Source organism: Oncorhynchus clarkii, chromosome 5, assembly GCF_045791955.1.
Source record: "Oncorhynchus clarkii lewisi isolate Uvic-CL-2024 chromosome 5, UVic_Ocla_1.0, whole genome shotgun sequence".
NCBI classification, from domain to species: Eukaryota; Metazoa; Chordata; class Actinopteri; order Salmoniformes; family Salmonidae; genus Oncorhynchus; species Oncorhynchus clarkii.
In genome coordinates, this window is record NC_092151.1 from 90,773,441 (window position 1) to 90,793,913 (window position 20,473).

General features: G+C 46.6%; 1 protein-coding gene across 2 annotated transcripts in view; it reads right to left on the minus strand.

Annotated features, from left to right (window-relative positions):
- LOC139409555 (insulin receptor b) overlaps positions 1-20,473 on the minus strand; it is a 166,116-nt gene that overhangs the window by 38,967 nt on the left and 106,676 nt on the right. For both annotated transcript variants that reach the window (XM_071154869.1, XM_071154868.1), the window contains exon 3: positions 15,220-15,544. In XM_071154869.1, the coding sequence (XP_071010970.1) occupies positions 15,220-15,544 (325 nt within the window). The remainder of the gene's footprint in view (positions 1-15,219; positions 15,545-20,473) is intronic.

The window sequence follows — 20,473 nt, forward strand, 5'->3', positions numbered from 1 at the left end:
AAGCGAGTGAGAAGGGGAGAGAGACAGGAAGCGAGTGAGAAGGGGAGAGAGACAGGAAGCGAGTGAGAAGGGGAGAGAGACAGGAAGCGAGTGAGAAGGGGAGAGAGACAGGAAGCGAGTGAGAAGGGGAGAGAGACAGGAAGCGAGTGAGAAGGGGAGAGAGACAGGAAGCGAGTGAGAAGGGGAGAGAGACAAGAAGCGAGTGAGAAGGGGAGAGAGACAGGAAGCGAGTGAGAAGGGGAGAGAGACAGGAAGCGAGTGAGAAGGGGAGAGAGACAGGAAGCGAGTGAGAAGGGGAGAGAGACAGGAAGCGAGTGAGAAGGGGAGAGAGACAGGAAGCAAGTGAGAAGGGGAGAGAGACAGGAAGCAAGTGAGAAGGGGAGAGAGACAGGAAGCGAGTGAGAAGGGGAGAGAGACAAGAAGCGAGTGAGAAGGGGAGAGAGACAAGAAGCGAGTGAGAGGGAACAAAGGGAGTGTGTACGAAAGGGAGAGAGACAGGAAGTGAGTGAGAGGGAACAACAAAGGGAGTGTGTACGAAAGGGAGAGAGTGAGTGACAAGAAAAAACAAAAGGGAAATGGAATGAAACATATTGAATGAGTGCAGATCCAGGGTCTCTCTCTCTCTCTCTCTCTGAGAAACAAATGACAGAGAAAGACAGGAAGAGAGAGAGGACAGAGAAAGACAGGAAGAGAGAGAGGACAGAGAAAGACAGGAAGAGAGAGAGGACAGAGAAAGACAGGAAGAGAGAGAGGACAGAGAAAGACAGGAAGAGAGAGAGGACAGAGAAAGACAGGAAGAGAGAGGACAGAGAAAGACTGGAAGAGAGAGAGGACAGAGAAAGACTGGAAGAGAGAGAGGACAGAGAAAGACTGGAAGAGAGAGAGGACAGAGAAAGACAGGGAGAGAGAGAGGACAGAGAAAGACAGGGAGAGAGAGAGGACAGAGAAAGACAGGGAGAGAGAGAGGACAGAGAAAGACTGGAAGAGAGAGAGGACAGAGAAAGACTGGAAGAGAGAGAGGACAGAGAAAGACTGGAAGAGAGAGAGGACAGAGAAAGACAGGAAGAGAGGAAGGGGAGAGAGAGTCAGGAAGCGAGTGAGAAGGGGAGAGAGAGTCAGGAAGCGAGTGAGAAGGGGAGAGAGACAGGAAGCGAGTGAGAAGGGGAGAGAGACAGGAAGCGAGTGAGAAGGGGAGAGAGACAGGAAGCGAGTGAGAAGGGGAGAGAGCAAGAAAGGGAGTGTGTAAGAAGGGGAGAGAGAGAGTGTGAGAGAAACGGAACGAGAGAGAGGAAGTGGTTGCGTAGTGGAAGTGTTTATGTGGTAGGGCTCAGTGAGTGTCTTCCTGCCTTCTCCTCTGATACAGAGAGCTGATCTGCCGAGCTCTGATAGCGTTGCCTTTCAGGAATTCATTCACAAAAACAGCCGCCGCAGAGCAGCCAGGGACCGAGTAAAAAGGGACTTTGCCAGTTCATTCACAAATGAGTACTCGTTTAAAAAAAAAATGTTATCCCCCTCAAAAAGAACATAATCCCGCTTCCAGTCTTGGCATCCCCTCCACATGTACGGTATCTGTTTTAGACATGAACTAAAAAGGCCTTGTCCACCCACGCTCTAGTCTACAGCGCTCACACCTCAGTGTCACACTATTTAAGGCCTCCAGCTCACCGTTAGCTGCTCATGTGGAAACAAATGGGAAGAAATGGAGGGAGAGAAGGAGACCGGGAGAGAGGGTAAGGAACCGGGGTGAGAGGGGAGGCGGTGCGGGTAGTAGGGGGGGGCTGAGAGGGGAGACGGTGGGTGTTGTGAGGGGGGCCGAGAGGGGAGACGGTGGGTGTTGTGGGGGGAGATTGAGGGGAGACGGTGGGTGTTGTGGGGGGGGTTGAGGGGAGACGGTGGGTGTTGTGGGGGAGATTGAGGGGAGACGGTGGGTGTTGTGGGGGGGGCGAGAGTGGAGACGGTGGGTGTTGTGGGGGGGGCGAGAGTGGAGACGGTGGGTGTTGTGAGGGGGGCCGAGAGGGGAGACGGTGGGTGTTGTGAGGGGGGCAGAGAGGGGAGACGGTGGTTGTTGTGAGGGGGGCCGAGAGGGGAGACGGTGGGTGTTGTGAGGGGGGCCGAGAGGGGAGACGGTGGGTGTTGTGAGGGGGGCCGAGAGGGGAGACGGTGGGTGTTGTGAGGGGGGCCGAGAGGGGAGACGGTGGGTATTGTGAGGGGGCCCGAGCCGAGAGGGGAGACGGTGGGTGTTGTGAGGGGGCCCGAGCCGAGAGGGGAGACGGTGGGTGTTGTGAGGGGGGCCGAGAGGGGAGACGGTGGGTGTTGTGGGGGGGGCCGAGAGGGGAGACGGTGGGTGTTGTGGGGGGGGGCCGAGAGTGGAGACTGTGGGTGTTGTGGGGGGGCTGAGGGGAGACGGTGGGTGTTGTGGGGGGACTGAGGGGAGACGGTGGGTGTTGTAGGGGGGAGGTTGGACATTGTTATTCTAACTTCCACGGCGCATATAAGGCCCTCCCCCGCCCTCCTTTCAGAAAAGCTGACCACGACTCCATTTTGTTGCTCCCCGTCTATAGACAGAGACTAAAACAGGAAGCTCCCGCACTCAGGTCTGTTCAACGCTGGTCCGACCAATCTGATTCCACGCTTCAAGACTGCTTCAATCACGTGGATTGGGATATGTTCTGCATTGCGTCCAACAACAACATTGACGAATACGCTGATTCGGTGAGCGAGTTCATCAAGTGCATCGGCGATGTCATACCCACAGCAACTATTAAAACATTCCCAAACCAGAAACAGTGGATTGATGGCAGCATTCACACGAAACTGAAAGTGTGAACCACTGTCTTTAACCAGGGCAAGGTGACCGGAAACATGACCGAATACAAACATTGCAAGGCAATCAAACTAGCTAAGCGTCAGTATAGAGACAAAGTAGAGTCGCAATTCAACGGCTCAGACACAAGAGGTATGTGGCAGGGTCTACAGTCAATCACGGATTACAAAAAGAAAACAGCCTCGTCGCGGACCAGGATGTCTTGCTCCCAGGCAGGCTAAACAACTTCTTTGCTCGCTTTGAGGACAATACAGTGCCACTGACACGGCCCACTAACAAAACCTGCGGACTCTCCTTCACTGCAGCCGACGTGAGTAAAACATTTAAACGTGTTAACCCTTGCAAGGCTGCAGGCCCAGACAGCATCCCCAGCCGCGTCCTCAGAGCATGCGCAGACTAGCTGGCTGGTGTGTTTACGTACATATTCAATCAATCCTTATCCCAGTCTGCTGTCCCCACATGCTTCAAGAGGGCCACCATTGTTCCTTTTCCCAAGAAAGCTAAGGTAACTGAGCAAAACGACTACCACCCCGTAGCACTCACTTCCTCACTTCAAGGACCATATCACCTCCAGCCTACCTGACATCCTAGACCCACCCCAATTTGCTTACCGCCCCAATAGGTCCACAGACGACGCAATCGCAACCACACTGCACACTGCCCTAACCCATCTGGACAAGAGGAAGACCTATGTGAGAATGCTGTTCATCGACTACAGCTCAGCATTTAACACCATAGTACCCTCCAAACTCGTCATCAAGCTCGAGACCCTGGGTCTCGACCCCGCCCTGTGCAACTGGGTACTGGACTTCCTAACGGGCCGCCCCCCAGGTGGTGAGGGTAGGTAAAAACATCTCCACCCCGCTGATCCTCAACACTGGGGCCCCACAAGGGTGCGTTCTGAGCCCTCTCCTGTACTCCCTGTTCACCCACGACTGCGTGGCCATGCACGCCTCCAACTCAATCATCAAGTTTGTGGACGACACTACAGTGGTAGGCTTAATTACCAACAACGACGAGACGGCCTACAGGGAGGAGGTGAGGGCCCTCGGAGTGTGGTGTCAGGAAAATAACCTCACACTCAACATCAACAAAACAAAGGAGATGATCGTGGACTTCAGGAAACAGCAGAGGGAGCACCCCGTTTTAAGCTCCTCGGCGTACACATCACAGACAAACTGAATTGGTCCACCCACACAGACAGCGTGGTGAAGAAGGTGCAGCAGCGCCTCTTCAACCTCAGGAGGCGGGGGCAAGCTACCTGCCCTCCAGGACACCTACACCACCCGATGTCACAGGATGGCCATAAAGATCATCAAGGACAACAACCACCCGAGCCACTGACTGTTCACCCTGCTATCATCCAGAAGGCGAGGTCAGAACAGGTGCATCAAAGCAGGGACCGAGAGACTGAAAAACAGCTTCTATCTCAAGGCCATCAGACTGTTAAACAGCCACCACTAACATTGAGTGGCTGCTGCCAACATACGGACTCAACTCCAGCCACTTTAATAATGGAAAATTGATGTAAAAAATGTATCACTAGCCACTTTGAACAATGCCACTTAATATAATGTTTACATACCCTACATTACTCATCTCATATGTATATACTGTACTCGATACCATCTACTGCATCTTGCCTATGCCGTTCTGTACCATCACTCATTCATATATCTTAATGTATATATTCTTTATCCCTTTACACTTGTGTGTATAAGGTAGTTGTTGTGAAATTGTTAGGTTAGATTACTCGTTGGTTATTACTGCATTGTCGGAACTAGAAGAACAAGCATTTCGCTACACTCGCATTAACTTCTGCTAACCATGTGGATGTGACATATAAAATTTGATTTGAGTCCACCGCTGGCAGACAAAGCAGACTATTGTTCCCATGAGGCGCTAGTTTAGCAGCATGGATTACCGTTCTCTGGCGACCTAATTCTGTTTATGAGAGTGTTAATATTCCCAGCATCTGAAGCCTGTACAGAGTGCAGTGCCTATAGAAAGTCAACACCTCCCTTGGATTTCTTCACATTATTGTGTTAAAAGTGGGATTAAAATGGATTTAATTGTAGTTTTTTGTCAACAATCTACACAAAATACTCTTGTCAAAGTGAGAAAAAAAACTAATAAATATATATAAAAAATAACAATTATTATTATTATTATTATATTAAGTATTCACCCCATGTTAGAAACACCTTTGGCAGCAAATGCAGCTGTGAGTCTTCTAGAGTGAGTCACATAAAAGCTTTGCACACCTGTATTGCACAATATTTGCCCCCTATTCTTTAAAAAAATATGACCATCTGATCATTTATCACTCCAGTGTTAATCTGCAAAATTGTAATAATTTGCCTACCTCCTCATGCCTTTTGCACACAATGTATATAGACTCTTTTTTTTCTACTGTGTTATTGACTTGTTTATTGTTTACTCCATGTGTAACTCTGTGTTGTCTGTTCACACTGCTATGCTTTATCTAGGCCAGGTCGCAGTTGTAAAATGGTTAAATAAAGGTGAAATAAAATAAAAATAAATAAATAGCCAGTGTATGCTAACCTGTCTGTTTGTGCTATCCAGCATGTGCTAACCCCCCTCCTGTATGTGCTAGCCATCATGTGCTAGCCAGTGTGTGCTAACCCCCCTCCTGTATGTGCTTGCCATCATGTGCTAGCCAGTGTGTGCTAACCCCCCTCCTGTATGTGCTAGCCATCATGTGCTAGCCAGTGTGTGCTAACCCCCCTCCTGTTTGTGCTAGCCAGCATGTGCATTCCAGTGTGTGCTAAACCCCCTCCTGTTTGTGCTAGCCAGCATGTGCATTCCAGTGTGTGCTAAACCCCCTCCTGTTTGTGCTTGCCATCATGTGCTAGCCAGTGTGTGCTAACCCCCCTCCTGTTTGTGCTAGCCAGCATGTGCTAACCCCCCTCCTGTTTGTGCTAGCCATCATGTGCTAGCCAGTGTGTGCTAACCCCCTCCTGTATGTGCTAGCCATCATGTGCTAGCCAGTGTGTGCTAACCCCCCTCCTGTTTGTGCTAGCCATCATGTGCTAGCCAGTGTGTGCTAACCCCCCTCCTGTTTGTGCTTGCCATCATGTGCTAGCCAGTGTGTGCTAACCCCCCTTCTGTTTGTGCTAGCCATCATGTGCTAGCCAGTGTGTGCTAACCCCCCTCCTGTTTGTGCTAGCCAGCATGTGCATTCCAGTGTGCTAAACCCCCTCCTGTTTGTGCTTGCCATCATGTGCTAGCCAGTGTGTGCTAACCCCCCTCCTGTATGTGCTAGCCAGTGTGTGCTAACCCCCCTCCTGTATGTGCTAGCCAGCATGTGCTAGCCAGTGTGTGCTAACCCCCCTCCTGTATGTGCTAGCCATCATGTGCTAGCCAGTGTGTGCTAACCCCCCTCCTGTATGTGCTAACCAGCACATTGACCCCTCCTCACACACCCAAAAGTTTAGATGCCACTGACACACAACAGTGGTTGAGAATCAGAGTTTGGCCTGGGGTCACGGTACAACGGTACAATGTCACCTAGTTCCTTTCATATTGAACTAAATGCTGCTAGAGGTTAGAGGTTACATTTTATCAAAAGGTTCTAATACTTTACAACAATTTGACAAAATCAGCTTGGTTTTCCACTGACAGTGTAAAAACTCTATAATGATCAGGGAAAGAAAATGGTTTTTTTTTCCTTCTTCCTCATGTGGAAAATCATAAATATATAAATGAACTTTTCTTTCTTAATGCTCTGCAGCATAGAAAGAAGAAATGTTAAAGTAGTTGTATTGAAGAAAACACATACACTCTCTGCTCCATTCTCATTGTGACCTTAAACTGATAGGAAAAACACCACTTCCTGGGGCCTGCCTGTCCTGAGCCTCATGGGAAAATCATTTAGGATGCAGGTTTTAAAAAGAGAGTTTGTTTTGGGCCACAGCCCTGAAAACCTCTGCACTTTGCAGACTGACTTGGAACCGCTGCAGTGCCTTCTGTGTTTCAAGGAAAGATGAGCAAATTATTATTTCGTGCTTGTTGTCATGGATATTAAAAAGGTGGAAAGGCGGAACGAACGCCAGGAAATGTCTAGAAAGCAGAGCGGCCTAGCAGCTGTGCTGACGGTTGGCGAAGAGAGAGCGAGAGATTTTAGACATTTAGCAGACGCTCTTATCCAATTACTTACACGAGCAATTAGGGTTAATTGCCTCGCTCAAGTGTACATCGACAGATTTTTCACCAAGTCAGCTTTGGGATTCAAACCAGCAACCTTTCGGTTACTGGCCCGAACGCTCTTAACCGCTAGGCTACTTGCCGCCCCTCATAACTCCTGATGACGGACTTCAAGCCTAGCTCAAGAAAAGATAGCATGTAGCAAGTGTCTCGCCATCCCAGCACTCTCTGCCCCAGCCTCCACTCCGGTCACAGCCTCTGCCCAGCCCAGTCACAGCAAGCCCCTTGAGGTTCAGCACCCCGGTCACAGCCCTGTCTGTCTGTGAGGGTGATTTGTGTGTCTGGTTACGGACACTTCTCTCACTCGGCCCAGCAGCGGAGGACTTCAACAGTCCCTGATGTCGTAACGGCTGCAGAATGGAAAATAATTATCTAGCAACTTCCTTCTCCTCATACTGGATGGTATGAGACTGAATCTCTGAGAACGTACTGCAGCATGAGACAATCTCTCTGAGAGCGTACTGCACTATGAGCCTGAATCTCTCTGAGAACGTACTGCACTATGAGCCTGAATCTCTCTTGAGAATGTACTGCACTATGAGCCTGAATCTCTCTGAGAACATACTGCACTATGAGCCTGAATCTCTCTGAGAACGTACTGCACTATGAGCCTGAATCTCTCTGAGAACGTACTGCACTATGAGCCTGAATCTCTCTGAGAACGTACTGCACTATGAGACTGAATCTCTGAGAACGTACTGTACTATGAAACTTTAAGAAATGTCCCTGGGAACAATTTGTGAATCTCTTCCTCATAGCCTGAAGCACCTAATAATCTCAGTTAGTTGGCTAAATGCCGAGGAAAGCCTTTAGCAGTGGGTAAAATTCCTTCCTGAAATTTAAGGTCCCAGGGTGTCCCAGGGGTTGTGGCTCTAGAGAGCTCCTAAGGTTAGGCTTAATAAATTGAGGAATGATGTGGATGAATGTTGAAGTTGGGTCCACAGCAGAGTTGTGGACTTAGAGTCACATGACCTGGACTTAAGTCTGACTTGTTTTCACAAATTTGATGACTTGACATAAAATAAATTGAGACTTGACTTCGACTTGGAGCCTCAAGACTCGGGACTCGACTTTAACTTGAGACTAGCGACTTGAAATTATCCGGCCAGGTTAAGTAATGTTTTGTCACTCATTTTGTGGCACACAGTCTACGTGGATTACTCTACACTCAGCCAGAGACAGTAGCAGCAGATTCACCATTGCAAAAACATAAAATAAAAAAAATAAAAAATACAACAGATTGGCGAGTGAAATGCACTCTGATTGGACGAGCAAACCGTCAATCAACACCAGTCAGATGAGATAGCGAACAGATTGCTGATTAGCTGTACAGCTCTTTAAAAAAAATGTTTTACCTTTAGTTAACTAGGCAAGTCAGTTAAGAACAAACTCTTATTTTCAATGACGGCCTAGGAACAGTGGGTTAACTGCCTGTTCAGGGGCAGAACGACAGACAGCTCGGGGGTTTGAACTTGCAACCTTGCAGTTACTAGTCCAACACTCTAACCACTAGGCTACCCTGCCGCCCCAAGAAATAGCAGGTCCTATTTAATAAAGGTCCGGATGGATAATGTAATTTATCGGTGTAGTAACAAACTACCTCGTAACCCATGCGACTCCAAACTGTTCACACCCCTCTTACTGGCGGAGAGAACATTTAGCAATTTTAAAAGGTTAGTTTCCCGCACTCTCTGCTTGGGGCAGAGATAGTTTTTTGCTGTTCGAAAGCTAATTTCCTGCAATTCTAAGCCTTCGTCCAGGACTAATGTGTGTTTATATGATACCAGGTGTCAGTATTGACCCCGTTCTGTGTCCGGATCCGGGCAGCCCGTTGAGTATTGGGGGGGGGGCTATAGGATCGGATGCAGAGCAAACGTCACATTGTTGGAAGAGAGGATTGCCATAATAAATTGATATGCCGCTACAAAAATGGTTTGGTGAAATTAACTGTTTACTTTGCAAACTCACCAGCAATGAGGCAATGCTTGAAATTGATCATTTACATTTGGAATTTATTGTTAAAATTGTATTATTACTGTGGCGAAGACGAGCCATCCGAGTGGCTCTTCACTTGCTGTGGCGAAGACGAGCCATCCGAGTGGCTCTTCACTTGCTGTGGCGAAGACGCGTCATCGGAGTGGCTCTTCACTTGCTGTGGCGAACACGCGCCATCGGAGTGGCTCTTCACTTGCTGTGGCGAAGACGAGCCATCCGAGTGGCTCTTCACTTGCTGTGGCGAAGACGAGCCATCCGAGTGGCTCTTCACTTGCTGTGGCGAAGACGAGCCATCCGAGTGGCTCTTCACTTGCTGTGGTGAAGACGCGTCATTGGAGTGGCTCTTCACTTGCTGTGGCGAACACGCGCCATCGGAGTGGCTCTTCACTTGCTGTGGCGAAGACGAGCCATCGGAGTGGCTCTTCACTTGCTGTGGCGAAGACGAGCCATCGGAGTGGCTCTTCACTTGCTGTGGCGAAGACGAGCCATCGGAATGGCTCTTCACTTGCGCTGTCCAAAATCCCACAAAGGGAAGAGTTTTTTTTATTATCTTGTTGAAATGTTTGCTGTTGCTTTCACATGTTTATAAAAACTCATAGGTCCTATGTAGTACATCTCTAATCCATCTAATACTACAACAATTGTTCATGTTTTCATCATTCCATCCCTGTACCTCTATGTGTTTATTGCAACACATAGACATCTCTGTTTCACGTTTGATAGGCGACATATTTATTTTAGACCAACCATTTCTTACCCTGCTAGGAGTGAGCGCCATGTTGACGTTGGTAACACTCATGAGGTAGAAGCTGTGTTTATTTAAATCAATGTGTATATATATATATATATAATATATATGTCGCTATCCTTTTTGTTGTTGTAATAGGAGCATCCACCTCAGTGTTCATAGAAACAGGCTCCGTGGCCTCGCGAGTCACAACTTTAAATAAGAGAAAATGACTGTTCCATGTATGCACAGAGTTGAAATATCAATAATAATCATTAAGTCTGATTAAGAATAATGTACCAATGTAAGAACGGATGTGGAAATGGCCTTCTACATTGTAGAACCAGTTTATTGGTTGTAATTGTATAATTGTATAGTCCTGAGGGGCCAAGTGCTTAGGTCTGTCTACCTGTTTGAGCTCCTGTTACACAGATTTCATTTGGTTTCTCAAGGGGGTGGCTGTACAGTATTGCCCTATAGCGGTGTCCATTCAGATAGGACAGATTAAGCCTCATATAGAGGCTATTTCTTTGGGGATTTTGCCCATGTATATTTTTGGTAAATCTACTTGTATATTTAGTATGATATGGCGCTTCCCTATCAGATCACCAATACAGCTACACTCTGAGCACGTCAACTTGCCTTCTGCTGATGTCATGCCCTTACCACTGCTACAAGGTCCCTATTTTACAGTTACACGGGCTAATTCAAATGTGTTGCAGACATAAATAATGAAAAGGCCTGGTAGCCTCAATCAACAGGCTAATATTTGTAGTTGAACATGTCGTTGCATGTATAGATTTTTAGTTTACTTGAGACTTCACTTAAACTTCTCGTCTCTTTAGAATGCACAACTAGGGCTTGATTCGAGTCTTGACCCGTTCTACTTGGGATTATGACTTGAGACTCGGTCCTTATGACATGAGACATGCTTGTGACTCAAATAATAGTGACTTGGTCCCACTGGTGTACAGTATGAGAGAGTACATTCCAGAACTTCCAGTGCGTGTGGTGTTTGCCTCCTAAACACACGCATTTATACCTTTCCCTATCTGGACGGTGGGCATTTCCCTCGACTAGCCCAGTGCTCAGACCTCTTTTTCCTCTGGAAAAAGCTAAACAGCACAGCAAACACTGGAGACGCTGACTAACACATTCAGCAACATGTTCAGTCCACAGCGCCCTTCGACCAGCCTGCTGCCTTCCCTACAGAACACACTGAGCTATATGATCAACACACCAACCAACCACGGGTCACGGGCCAGCGTGTGGCTTTTGGGAAGCCGTTGTGTCTTCTCGTCTCTGTTAAACCAGTCTCTTCCTGAGCCTTAACTGTCTAAATAAAGCCAAATGTCCAAGAACGTATTCTAAATGGTACCTTACATAGGCTAGTTACTTTTGAACAGAGCCCTATGGGCCCCGGTCAAAAGAGGTGGACTAAGTAAGGAATAGGGTGACCATTGAAACCCAACAGATGCGCTGTGCCCTTCCTGTTCCAGAGCCTGCTGTTTCCTGTGAAAGCGTTAGGTGGACAGTCACTCGGAGCCACAGAGAGAACAGTCTCTGGTGTCAAATAAGAGCATGGCACATGGCTGGTGTTATTACACCACTTCAGCCCGGCCCATTAGCAGGCCAGGAGGCCCGGCCTACAGTCAGTCAGTCAGTCAGTCAGTCAGAGATCTGGAGTGTACAGTAAGGAGTGTGTGTAGAGTAGGGACTGTACTTCCTAGCCAGGTCAGGGGGACGTAAGACAGCGATACAGGCGTGTGATGTTTTTTAACTCCTCTATTGTCTTATTCATCTCAACTCGGGTGTGAGGTCAGCCAGAATTTTAATGGTTAACTTTCTCATTTCTGCTGTGAGTTCAGGCAGTGTACTACCGGGGACTATGGTGTTGAAGGCTGAGCTGTAGTCAATGAAGAGCATTCTTACATAGGTATTTCTCTCGTCCAGATGGGATAGGGCAGCGTGCAGTGCAGTGGAAATTGCATCATCCGTGAATCATCCGTGAATCTATTGGGATGGTATGAAAATTTCAGTGGGTCTAGGGTAAGGTGGAAGTGATATGACCCTTAACTAACCTCTCACAACACTTCATGATGAAAGAAGTGAGTGCTATGGGGGGATAGTCATTTAGTTCAGTTACCTTAGCTTTCTTAGGAACAGGAACAATGGTGGACATTTTAAAGCAAGTGTGGACAACAGACTAGGATAGGGAGAGATTTAATATGTCTGTTAACACTCCAGCCAGCTGATCTGTGTGGACAACAGACTAGGATAGGGAGAGATTTAATATGTCTGTTAACACTCCAGCCAGCTGATCTGTGCATGCTCTGAGGATGCGGCTAGGGATGCCGTCTGGGCCGCCAGCCTTGCTTGGGTTAACACGTTTAAATGTCTTACTCACATCGGCCATGGAGAACAAGAGCATGCAGTCCTTGGGAGCGGCTTGTGTCATCGACCCTGTGTTATCCTCAAAGCGGGCGAGGGTGTTTAGCTTGTCAGGGAGCAAGACATTGTGTCCGCGACGTGGCTGGTTTTCACTTTATGCAAATTATCTGTAGTCCCTGACACATTCGTCTCGTGTCTAAGCCATTGAATTGTGACTCCACTTTGTCTCTGTACTAATGCTTTGACTGTTTGATTGGCATAAGAAGGGCCTGGACTGTTGGTATTCGATCATATTCTCAGTCCCCATGCCGTGGTTAAATGCGGTGGTTTCAGTTTTGCGTGTATGCTACCATCTGTCCACGGTTTTTGGTTTGGATAGGTTTTAAAATCGTCAAATTGGGAACAAACATCCCCTATACACTTTCTGATTAACTCCGTCACTGTGTCAGTGTTATTCTCAGAAGCAACCCGGAATATGTCCCAGTCCACGTGATAAAAACAGTCTTGAAACATGGATTACGATTGGTCAGACCAGCGTTGAATAGACCTTAGCACGGGTACTTCCTATTTGATTTTATGACTATAGGAAGAGGGGTTGGGGGAGGGCCTTGTAGCCATCACGGTAGGGTGACTAACAATGAGAGTTTTGAATCGTGAGAACCGCAGGCGATGTGTTGATAGAACTTCGGAAGAGATTTGCTGTATTAAAAGGTTCCGGCTATAATAAATGTGGCTTCAGGATATGCAGTTTCCAGTTTGCACAAGTCCAGTGTAGTTCCTTGAGAGCCATTGTGGTATCGGCTTGAGGGGGAATATACACAGCCGTGACAATAACAGAAGAAAATTCTCTAGGGAGGTAATGAGGTCGGCATTTGATTGCAAGGTATCCTATGTTGGGTGAACAAAAGGAATTGAGTTTCTGTTACCACAATCACACCATGAGTAGTTAATCATGAAACATACACCTCCGCCTTTCTTCTTCCCGGAGAATTCTTTATTCCGATCCACACAATGTATTGAACACCCAGCTGGCTGTATAGATGGAGACAGTATATCCGGAGTGAGACATGATTCCGTGAAACAGAGTATGTTACAGTCCCTGATGTCTCTCTGAAAGGAGATCCTCGCCCTGAGCTCGTCTACTTTATTATCCAGAGTCTGAACATTAGCGAGTAATATACTCGGAAGCGGTGGATGGTGTGTACGCCTCCTTAGTCGGACAAAGTCCACTCCGAATACCTCTTCTCCGGCGGTGATGTCTTGGAGCAGCCTCTGGGATAAGTTCAAATCGCCTTGGAAGATACGAACAAAGGATCCAATTCAGGAAAGTCGTATACCACCTCTCTGATATCTAAAAGCTCTTTCTGGTTGTATGTAATAATGCAAAGAAAGTTCTGGGCTAATAACATGAGAAATAACAAAAAAAAACTTAATACAGCAAAGTTGCTATAATCCTCAAACAAGGAGGCCATGTCTATCGGAGCCATCTTAGTATCCAGGAATGGAGCTAAGCACAGGCAAAGTCCAAGAGGAAAACCTGGTTCAGTCTTGCTTTCTACTAGACACCTGGGGATGAATTCACCTTTCAGCAGGACAATAACCTTTGCCAGCAGCATACCACCCATACCACACTGCCCTGTGTAGGGTGCCGTCTTTCGGATGGGATGTTAAACGGGTGTCCTGACTCTCTGAGGTCATTAAAGATCCCATGGCACTTATCGTAAGAGTAGGGGTGTTAATCCCGGTGTCCTGGCTAAATTCCCAATCAGGCCCTCAAACCATCACGGTCACCTAATAATCCCCAGTTTACAATTGGCTCATTCCTCCTGTAACTATTCTCCAGGTCGTTGATGCAAATGAGAACGTGTTCCCAGTCAACTTACCTGGTAAAATAACGGATAAATAAACCTAAAACACAAGGCCAAATCTACATTGGAGTTGCTTACCAAGAAGACTGTGAATGTTCCTGAGTGTCCAAGTTACAGTTTTGACTTAAATCTACTTCAAAATATATGGCAAGACCTGAAAATGGTTATCTAGCAATGATCAACCACTAATTTGACAGAGCTTAAAGAATTTAGAAAAGAATAAATGGGCAAATGTTGCACAATCCAGGTGTGGAAAGCTCTTTAGAGACTTACCCAGAAAGACTCACAGCTGTAATCGCTGGCAAAGTTGATTCTGCAAAGTATTGACTCAGGGGTGTGAATACTTATGTAATTTAGATATTTCTGTATTTCATTTTCAATCCATTTGAAATTAATTCTAAAAACATGTTTTCACTTGGTCTTTATGGAGTATTGTGTATAGATGGGCGGAAAATAAATATTTCATCAATTTTGAATCAGGCTGTAACAAGAAAAATGTGAATAAGTCATAGGGTTATGAATATTTTCTGAAGGAACTGTATACCTAAGACTTACGTAGTAGAGTTGATAGTGGTCTATTGCTGTCATGTTCTATATCAGAGACTTACGGAGTAGAGTTGATGGTGGTCTATGGCTGTCATGTTATATATCGGAGACTTACGGAGTAGAGTTGATGGTGGTATATGGCTGTCATGTTCTATATCGGAGACTTACGGAGTAGAGTTGATGGTGGTCTATGGCTGTCATGTTATATATCGGAGACTTACAGAGTAGAGTTGATGGTGGTATATGTGGCCATGTTATATATCGGAGACTTACGGAGTAGAGTTGATAGTGGTATATGTGGCCATGTTATATATCGGAGACTTACCTAGTAGAGTTGATAGTGGTCTATTGCTGTCATGTTCTATATTGAAGACTTACGGAGTAGAGTTGATGGTGGTCTATGGCTGTCATGTTATATATCGGAGACTTACGGAGTAGAGTTGATGGTGGTATATGGCTGTCATGTTCTATATCGGAGACTTACGGAGTAGAGTTGATGGTGGTCTATGGCTGTCATGTTATATATCGGAGACTTACAGAGTAGAGTTGATGGTGGTATATGTGGCCATGTTATATATCGGAGACTTACGGAGTAGAGTTGATAGTGGTATATGTGGCCATGTTATATATCGGAGACTTACCTAGTAGAGTTGATGGTGGTATATCCTGAGGGGCATTCTGGGATGCAGGCTCCGTTGTGGATGACGTACTCGTGGCAGTCGTTGCCCTTCCCATTCTTGCACTGGTTGTGGAGGTCCTGACAGAAGGAGAGAGAGACGCAGCGCCAGCCCTTGAAGGTGTAGTATCCCTGGGGACAGCGGTCCACACAGGTGTCCTGGTGCTGGAACTTCTGGCATGCAACACAGCGGCTGGCGTTGCCTGCCTCCGAGCAACCTCCCAGGCACTGGTCGTGGCAGCAGTGGCCATGATGGGTACAGGCCCGATGTTTACAGGTGGAGGGACACACTGTGGAGGGAGGGAGGGGGGGGGATGGGAGGAGAGTGAGAGAGAGGGGGATGATGGTAAGAATTCAAACTCAATACAGGAGGAAAACATTTGTACAATCCTCAGTGTAAAGCTGTCGGAGTTCAGTCTTGTATCAGATTGGACTGTAGATAAAACTAACATCTGGATCAAATAGGTCAGTGTGTTTCCCTTAGCCATTCAGCTTGTCATTTCACTCCTATTGGACAAATACAGCTCTGCACTTTCATCAAAAACTAGCTAGAAACATCCGGAAGCCACCAATGGATCTCAGCTAAAGTTCTAGACAGCCTTCCCAAAGTGCACTGCTGGGAGTCCTCCGGCCCACCGGTGTCGAACCGCGGTCCGCCGTGGAGACAGACACCTCAGACGGCGACAAACACCTCAGACAAAATGGAAACAGGCAGAACCAAGTGAGGGGATTGGAGAGGCTGCTGTAGCAAAGCTCTGTGTCGTTCTGCGCGTTCGGTGAGCAGGGGAGAGAGGGGAGCTGGCTGGGTTCAACTGTCACAATACATTGGGGTCTCTGCACGGCCGGTCATCAGCACATAAAGGACGACCGTATTCCTCCTTCTTGCTGAACTGGGCTGGCTTGACTCCCAGTAACCTATAGCACCTGCCTGGTGGAATGACCCCTTCTAACAATGACCTAGTTCACAGTCAGAACTCCTGCTACAGTAGCTCCTGTCCCTGGTGCCGGTCCCCAGCCACGGTAAAAATAACCCACCGCAGTGCAGCCTCGGGCCAGGCTTGGACACAACCAGCTCATAAACAGAGATGGTCAAAAACAAGTTGGCTCACAGTTCCAACTACCACATATATAGCAGGACTTTCAGATCTCCGTTAGTTACACAACTTAAAGGTCCTTTACTTTAGGTTTTCTTTACGAGAGGAGAGGATAAACATTCCACTTTACCCCACAAAGTCAGATATCTCAAGCTTAAACTGACGGACTTTAAATCTGGATTTATGTACATTTTTATGTACATATTCTTATTCATTCCTTTACACTTGTGTGTATACACGGTAGTTGTTGCGTTTTTTTTTTTGGTACTTTACTTTACTTAAGATTGACATACCAAATCGACTCAAGGGGGTTAACCCTGCTTTAGCCAATACTCACTGATCTGGCTTTACAGTCTGGCTATGAAAATGCCCTTGTTGTTACTAATTTAAATCAGAACCTAATAACGCACATTCACTAATAATGACTAACTTTGATTGCAAAAATAGTTGGGAAGAGATTTTCCATGTACTGATTCCATGGCACATGGTTTAACATTGTAGAATAATAGTGAAGACATCAAAAGTATGAAATAACACATGGAATCATTGTAGTAACCAAAAGCGTTAAACAAATCAAAATATATTTTAGATTATTCAAAGTTGACACCCTTTGCCTTGATGACAGCTCTGCACACTCTTGGCATTCTCTCAACCAGCTTCACCTGGAATGCTTTTCCAACTGTCTTGAAGTTGCTCCCACATATGCTGAGAAGTTGTTGGCTGCTTCTCCTTCACTCTGCGGTCCAACTCATCCCAAACCATCTCAATTGGGTTGACGTCGGGTGATTGACGTCGCCATCACCCTCCTTGGTCAAATAGCCCTGACACAGCCTGGAGGTGTGTTTTGGGTCATTGTCCTGTTGAAAAACAAATGATAGTCCCACTAAGCCCAAACCAGATGGGATGGCATATTGCTGCAGAATGCTGTGGTAACCATGCTGTTAACTGTGCCTTGAATTCGAAATAAACCACTGACAGTGTCACCAGCAAAGCACCCCCACACTATCACACCCCCTCCTCCATGCTTCATGGTGGATCATCTGTTCACCTACTCTGCATCTCACAAAAAACGGCGGTTGGAACCAAAAATCTAAAATTTGGACTCATCAGACCAAAGAACAGATTTCCACCAGTCTAATGTGCATTGCTTGTGTTTCTTGGCTCAAGCTAGTCTCTTCTTCTTATTGGTGTCCTTTAGTAGTGGTTTCTTAGCAGCAATTTGACCATGAAGGCCTGATTCACGCAATCTCCTCTGAACAGTTGATGTTGAGATGTGTCTCTTACTTGAACTCTGAAGCATTTATTTGGGCTGCAATTTCTGAGGCTGTTAACTAATTAACTTATCCTCTGCAGCAGAGGTAACTCTGGGTCTTCCTTTCCTGTGGCGGTCCTCGTGAGAGCCAGTTTCATCATAGCGCTTGATGGTTTTACAACTGAACTTGAAGTTCTTGAAATTTTCCAGATTGACTGACCATGTCTTAAAGTAATGGACTGTAGTTTCTCTTTGCTTATTTGAGCTGATCTTGCCATAATTTGGACTTGATCTTTTACCAAATAGGGCTATCTTCTGTATACCACCCCTACCTTGTCAAAACACCACTGATTGGCTCAAATTCCACAAATGTACTTTTAATTAGTCCCACCTGTTAATTGAAATGCATTCCAGGTGACTACCACATGACGCTGGTTGAGAGAATGCCAAGAGTGTGCAAAGGTGTCATCAAGGCAAAGGGGGGCTACTTTGAATAACCTCAAATATAAAATAGATGTTGATTTGTTTAATCCTTTTGTGTTACTACATGATTACATATGTGTTATTTCATAGTTCTGATGTTTTCACTATTATTCTACAAAGTAAAAAAAAATATTTTACAAACAAAGGAAAACTCGGGCCTCCCGGGTGGCGCAGTGGTCTAAGGCACTGCATCGCAGTGCTAGCTGTGCCACCAGAGATTCTGGGTTCGAGCCCAGGCTCTGTCGCAGCCAGTCGCGACCGGGAGGCCCATGGGGCGACGCACAATTGGCCCAGCGTCGTCGGGGTTAGGGAGGGTTTGGCCGGCCGGTCTCATCGCGCACTCGCGACTCCTGGAATGAGTAGTTGTGTCCAAACCTTTGACTGGTACTGTATACGGGGGGATACAACCATCCCAGCTCTGCAGATTTTTGCTACATAGAGACAATCATTAGATAATTTGTTTTCGCACTGTCCATATGTAGCTTGTTTTTGTTCGCAGATTCAGGAATGACAAAAGAATTGCAACATTTACCTAGAGCTAACTCTCCAAATAGCACTGCGGGGTGATTTGAAAAGTCATAATCAATCTATAATACTATAATAATAAAATGATATTCTCATTGTAAATTAAAGATAAAGGTTCAGAACAGTTGTGAAATATAACAGCGCAGTTGAAAAATAGATGGATGAGACTAAAAAAAACAAACAAAAAAAGATGAATATTCTAAAATATACTGTGTCCGTAAAATGTATATAATATGTGTAAGCTGGAAGTAGAAGCCAATGTGTTGTTATCTATTAGTTTACTCCAATTAGGGTAGTGGTGGTAAGGTAGTGGTGGTAAGGTAGTGGTGGTAAGGTAGTGGTGGTAAGGTAGTGGTGGTAAGGTAGTGGTGGTAAGGTAGTGGTGGTAAGGTAGTGGTGGTAAGGTAGTGGTGGTAAGGTAGTGGTGGTAAGGTAGTGGTGGTAAGGTTAGGGGAAAATTAAAGGAAAATATTTTTAAAAAAATACACTGCTCAAAAAAATAAAGGGAACACTAAAATAACACATCCTAGATCTGAATGAAATAAATATAAATATTAAATACTTTTTTCTTTACATAGTTGAATGTGCTGACAACAAAATCACACAAAAATTATCAATGGAAATCAAATGTATCAACCCATGGAGGTCTGGATTTGGAGTCACACTCAAAATTAAAGTGGAAAACCACACTACAGGCTGATCCAACTTTGATGTCATGTCCTTAAAACAAGTCAAAATGAGGCTCAGTAGTGTGTGTGGCCTCCACGTGCCTGTATGACCTCCCTACAACGCCTGGGCATGCTCCTGATGAGGTGGCGGATGGTCTCCTGAGGGATCTCCTCCCAGACCTGGACTAAAGCATCCGCCAACTACTGGACAGTCTGTGGTGCAACGTGGCGTTGGTGGATGGAGCGAGACATGATGTCCCAGATGTGCTCAATTAGATTCAGGTCTGGGGAACGGGCGGGCCAGTCCGTCTAGCATTGTCTTGCATTAGGAGGAACCAAGGGCCAACCGCACCAGCATATGGTCTCACAAGGGGTCTGAGGATCTCATCTCGGTACCTAATGGCAGTCAGGCTACCTCTGGCGAGCACATGGAGAAATGCCACCCCACACCATGACTGACCCACCGCCAAACAGGTCATGCTGGAGGATGTTGCAGGCAGCAGAACGTTCTCCACGGCGTCTCAGTGTGAACCTGCTTTCATCTGTGAAGAGCAGAGGGCGCCAGTGGCGAATTTGCCAATCTTGGTGTTCTCTGGCAAATGCCAAACGTCCTGCACGGTGTTGGGCTGTAAGCACAACCCCCACCTGTGGACATCGGGCCTTCATACCACCCTCATGGAGCCTGTTTCTGACCGTTTGAGCAGACACATGCACATTTGTGGCCTGCTGAAGGTCATTTTGCAGGGCTCTGGCAGTGCTTCTCCTGCTCCTCCTTTCACAAAGGCAGAGGTAGCGGTCCTGCTGCTGGGTTGAGGCCCTCCAATGGCCTCCTCCACATCTCCTGATGTACTGGCCTGTCTCCTGGTAGCGCCTCCATGCTCTGGACACGACGCTGACAGACACAGCAAACCTTCTTGCCACAGCTCGCATTGATGTCCCATCCTGGATGAGCTGCATTACCTGAGCCACTTGTGTGGGTTGTAGACTCTGTCTCATGCTACCACTAGAGTGAAAGCACCACAGCATTCAAAAGTGACCAAAACATCAGCCAGGAAGCATAGGAACTGAGAAGTGGTCTGTGGTCACCACCTGCAGAACCACTCCTTTATTGGGGGTGTCTTGCTAATTGCCTATAATTTCCACCTGTTGTCTATTCCATTTGCACAACAGCATGTGAAATGTATTGTCAATCAGTGT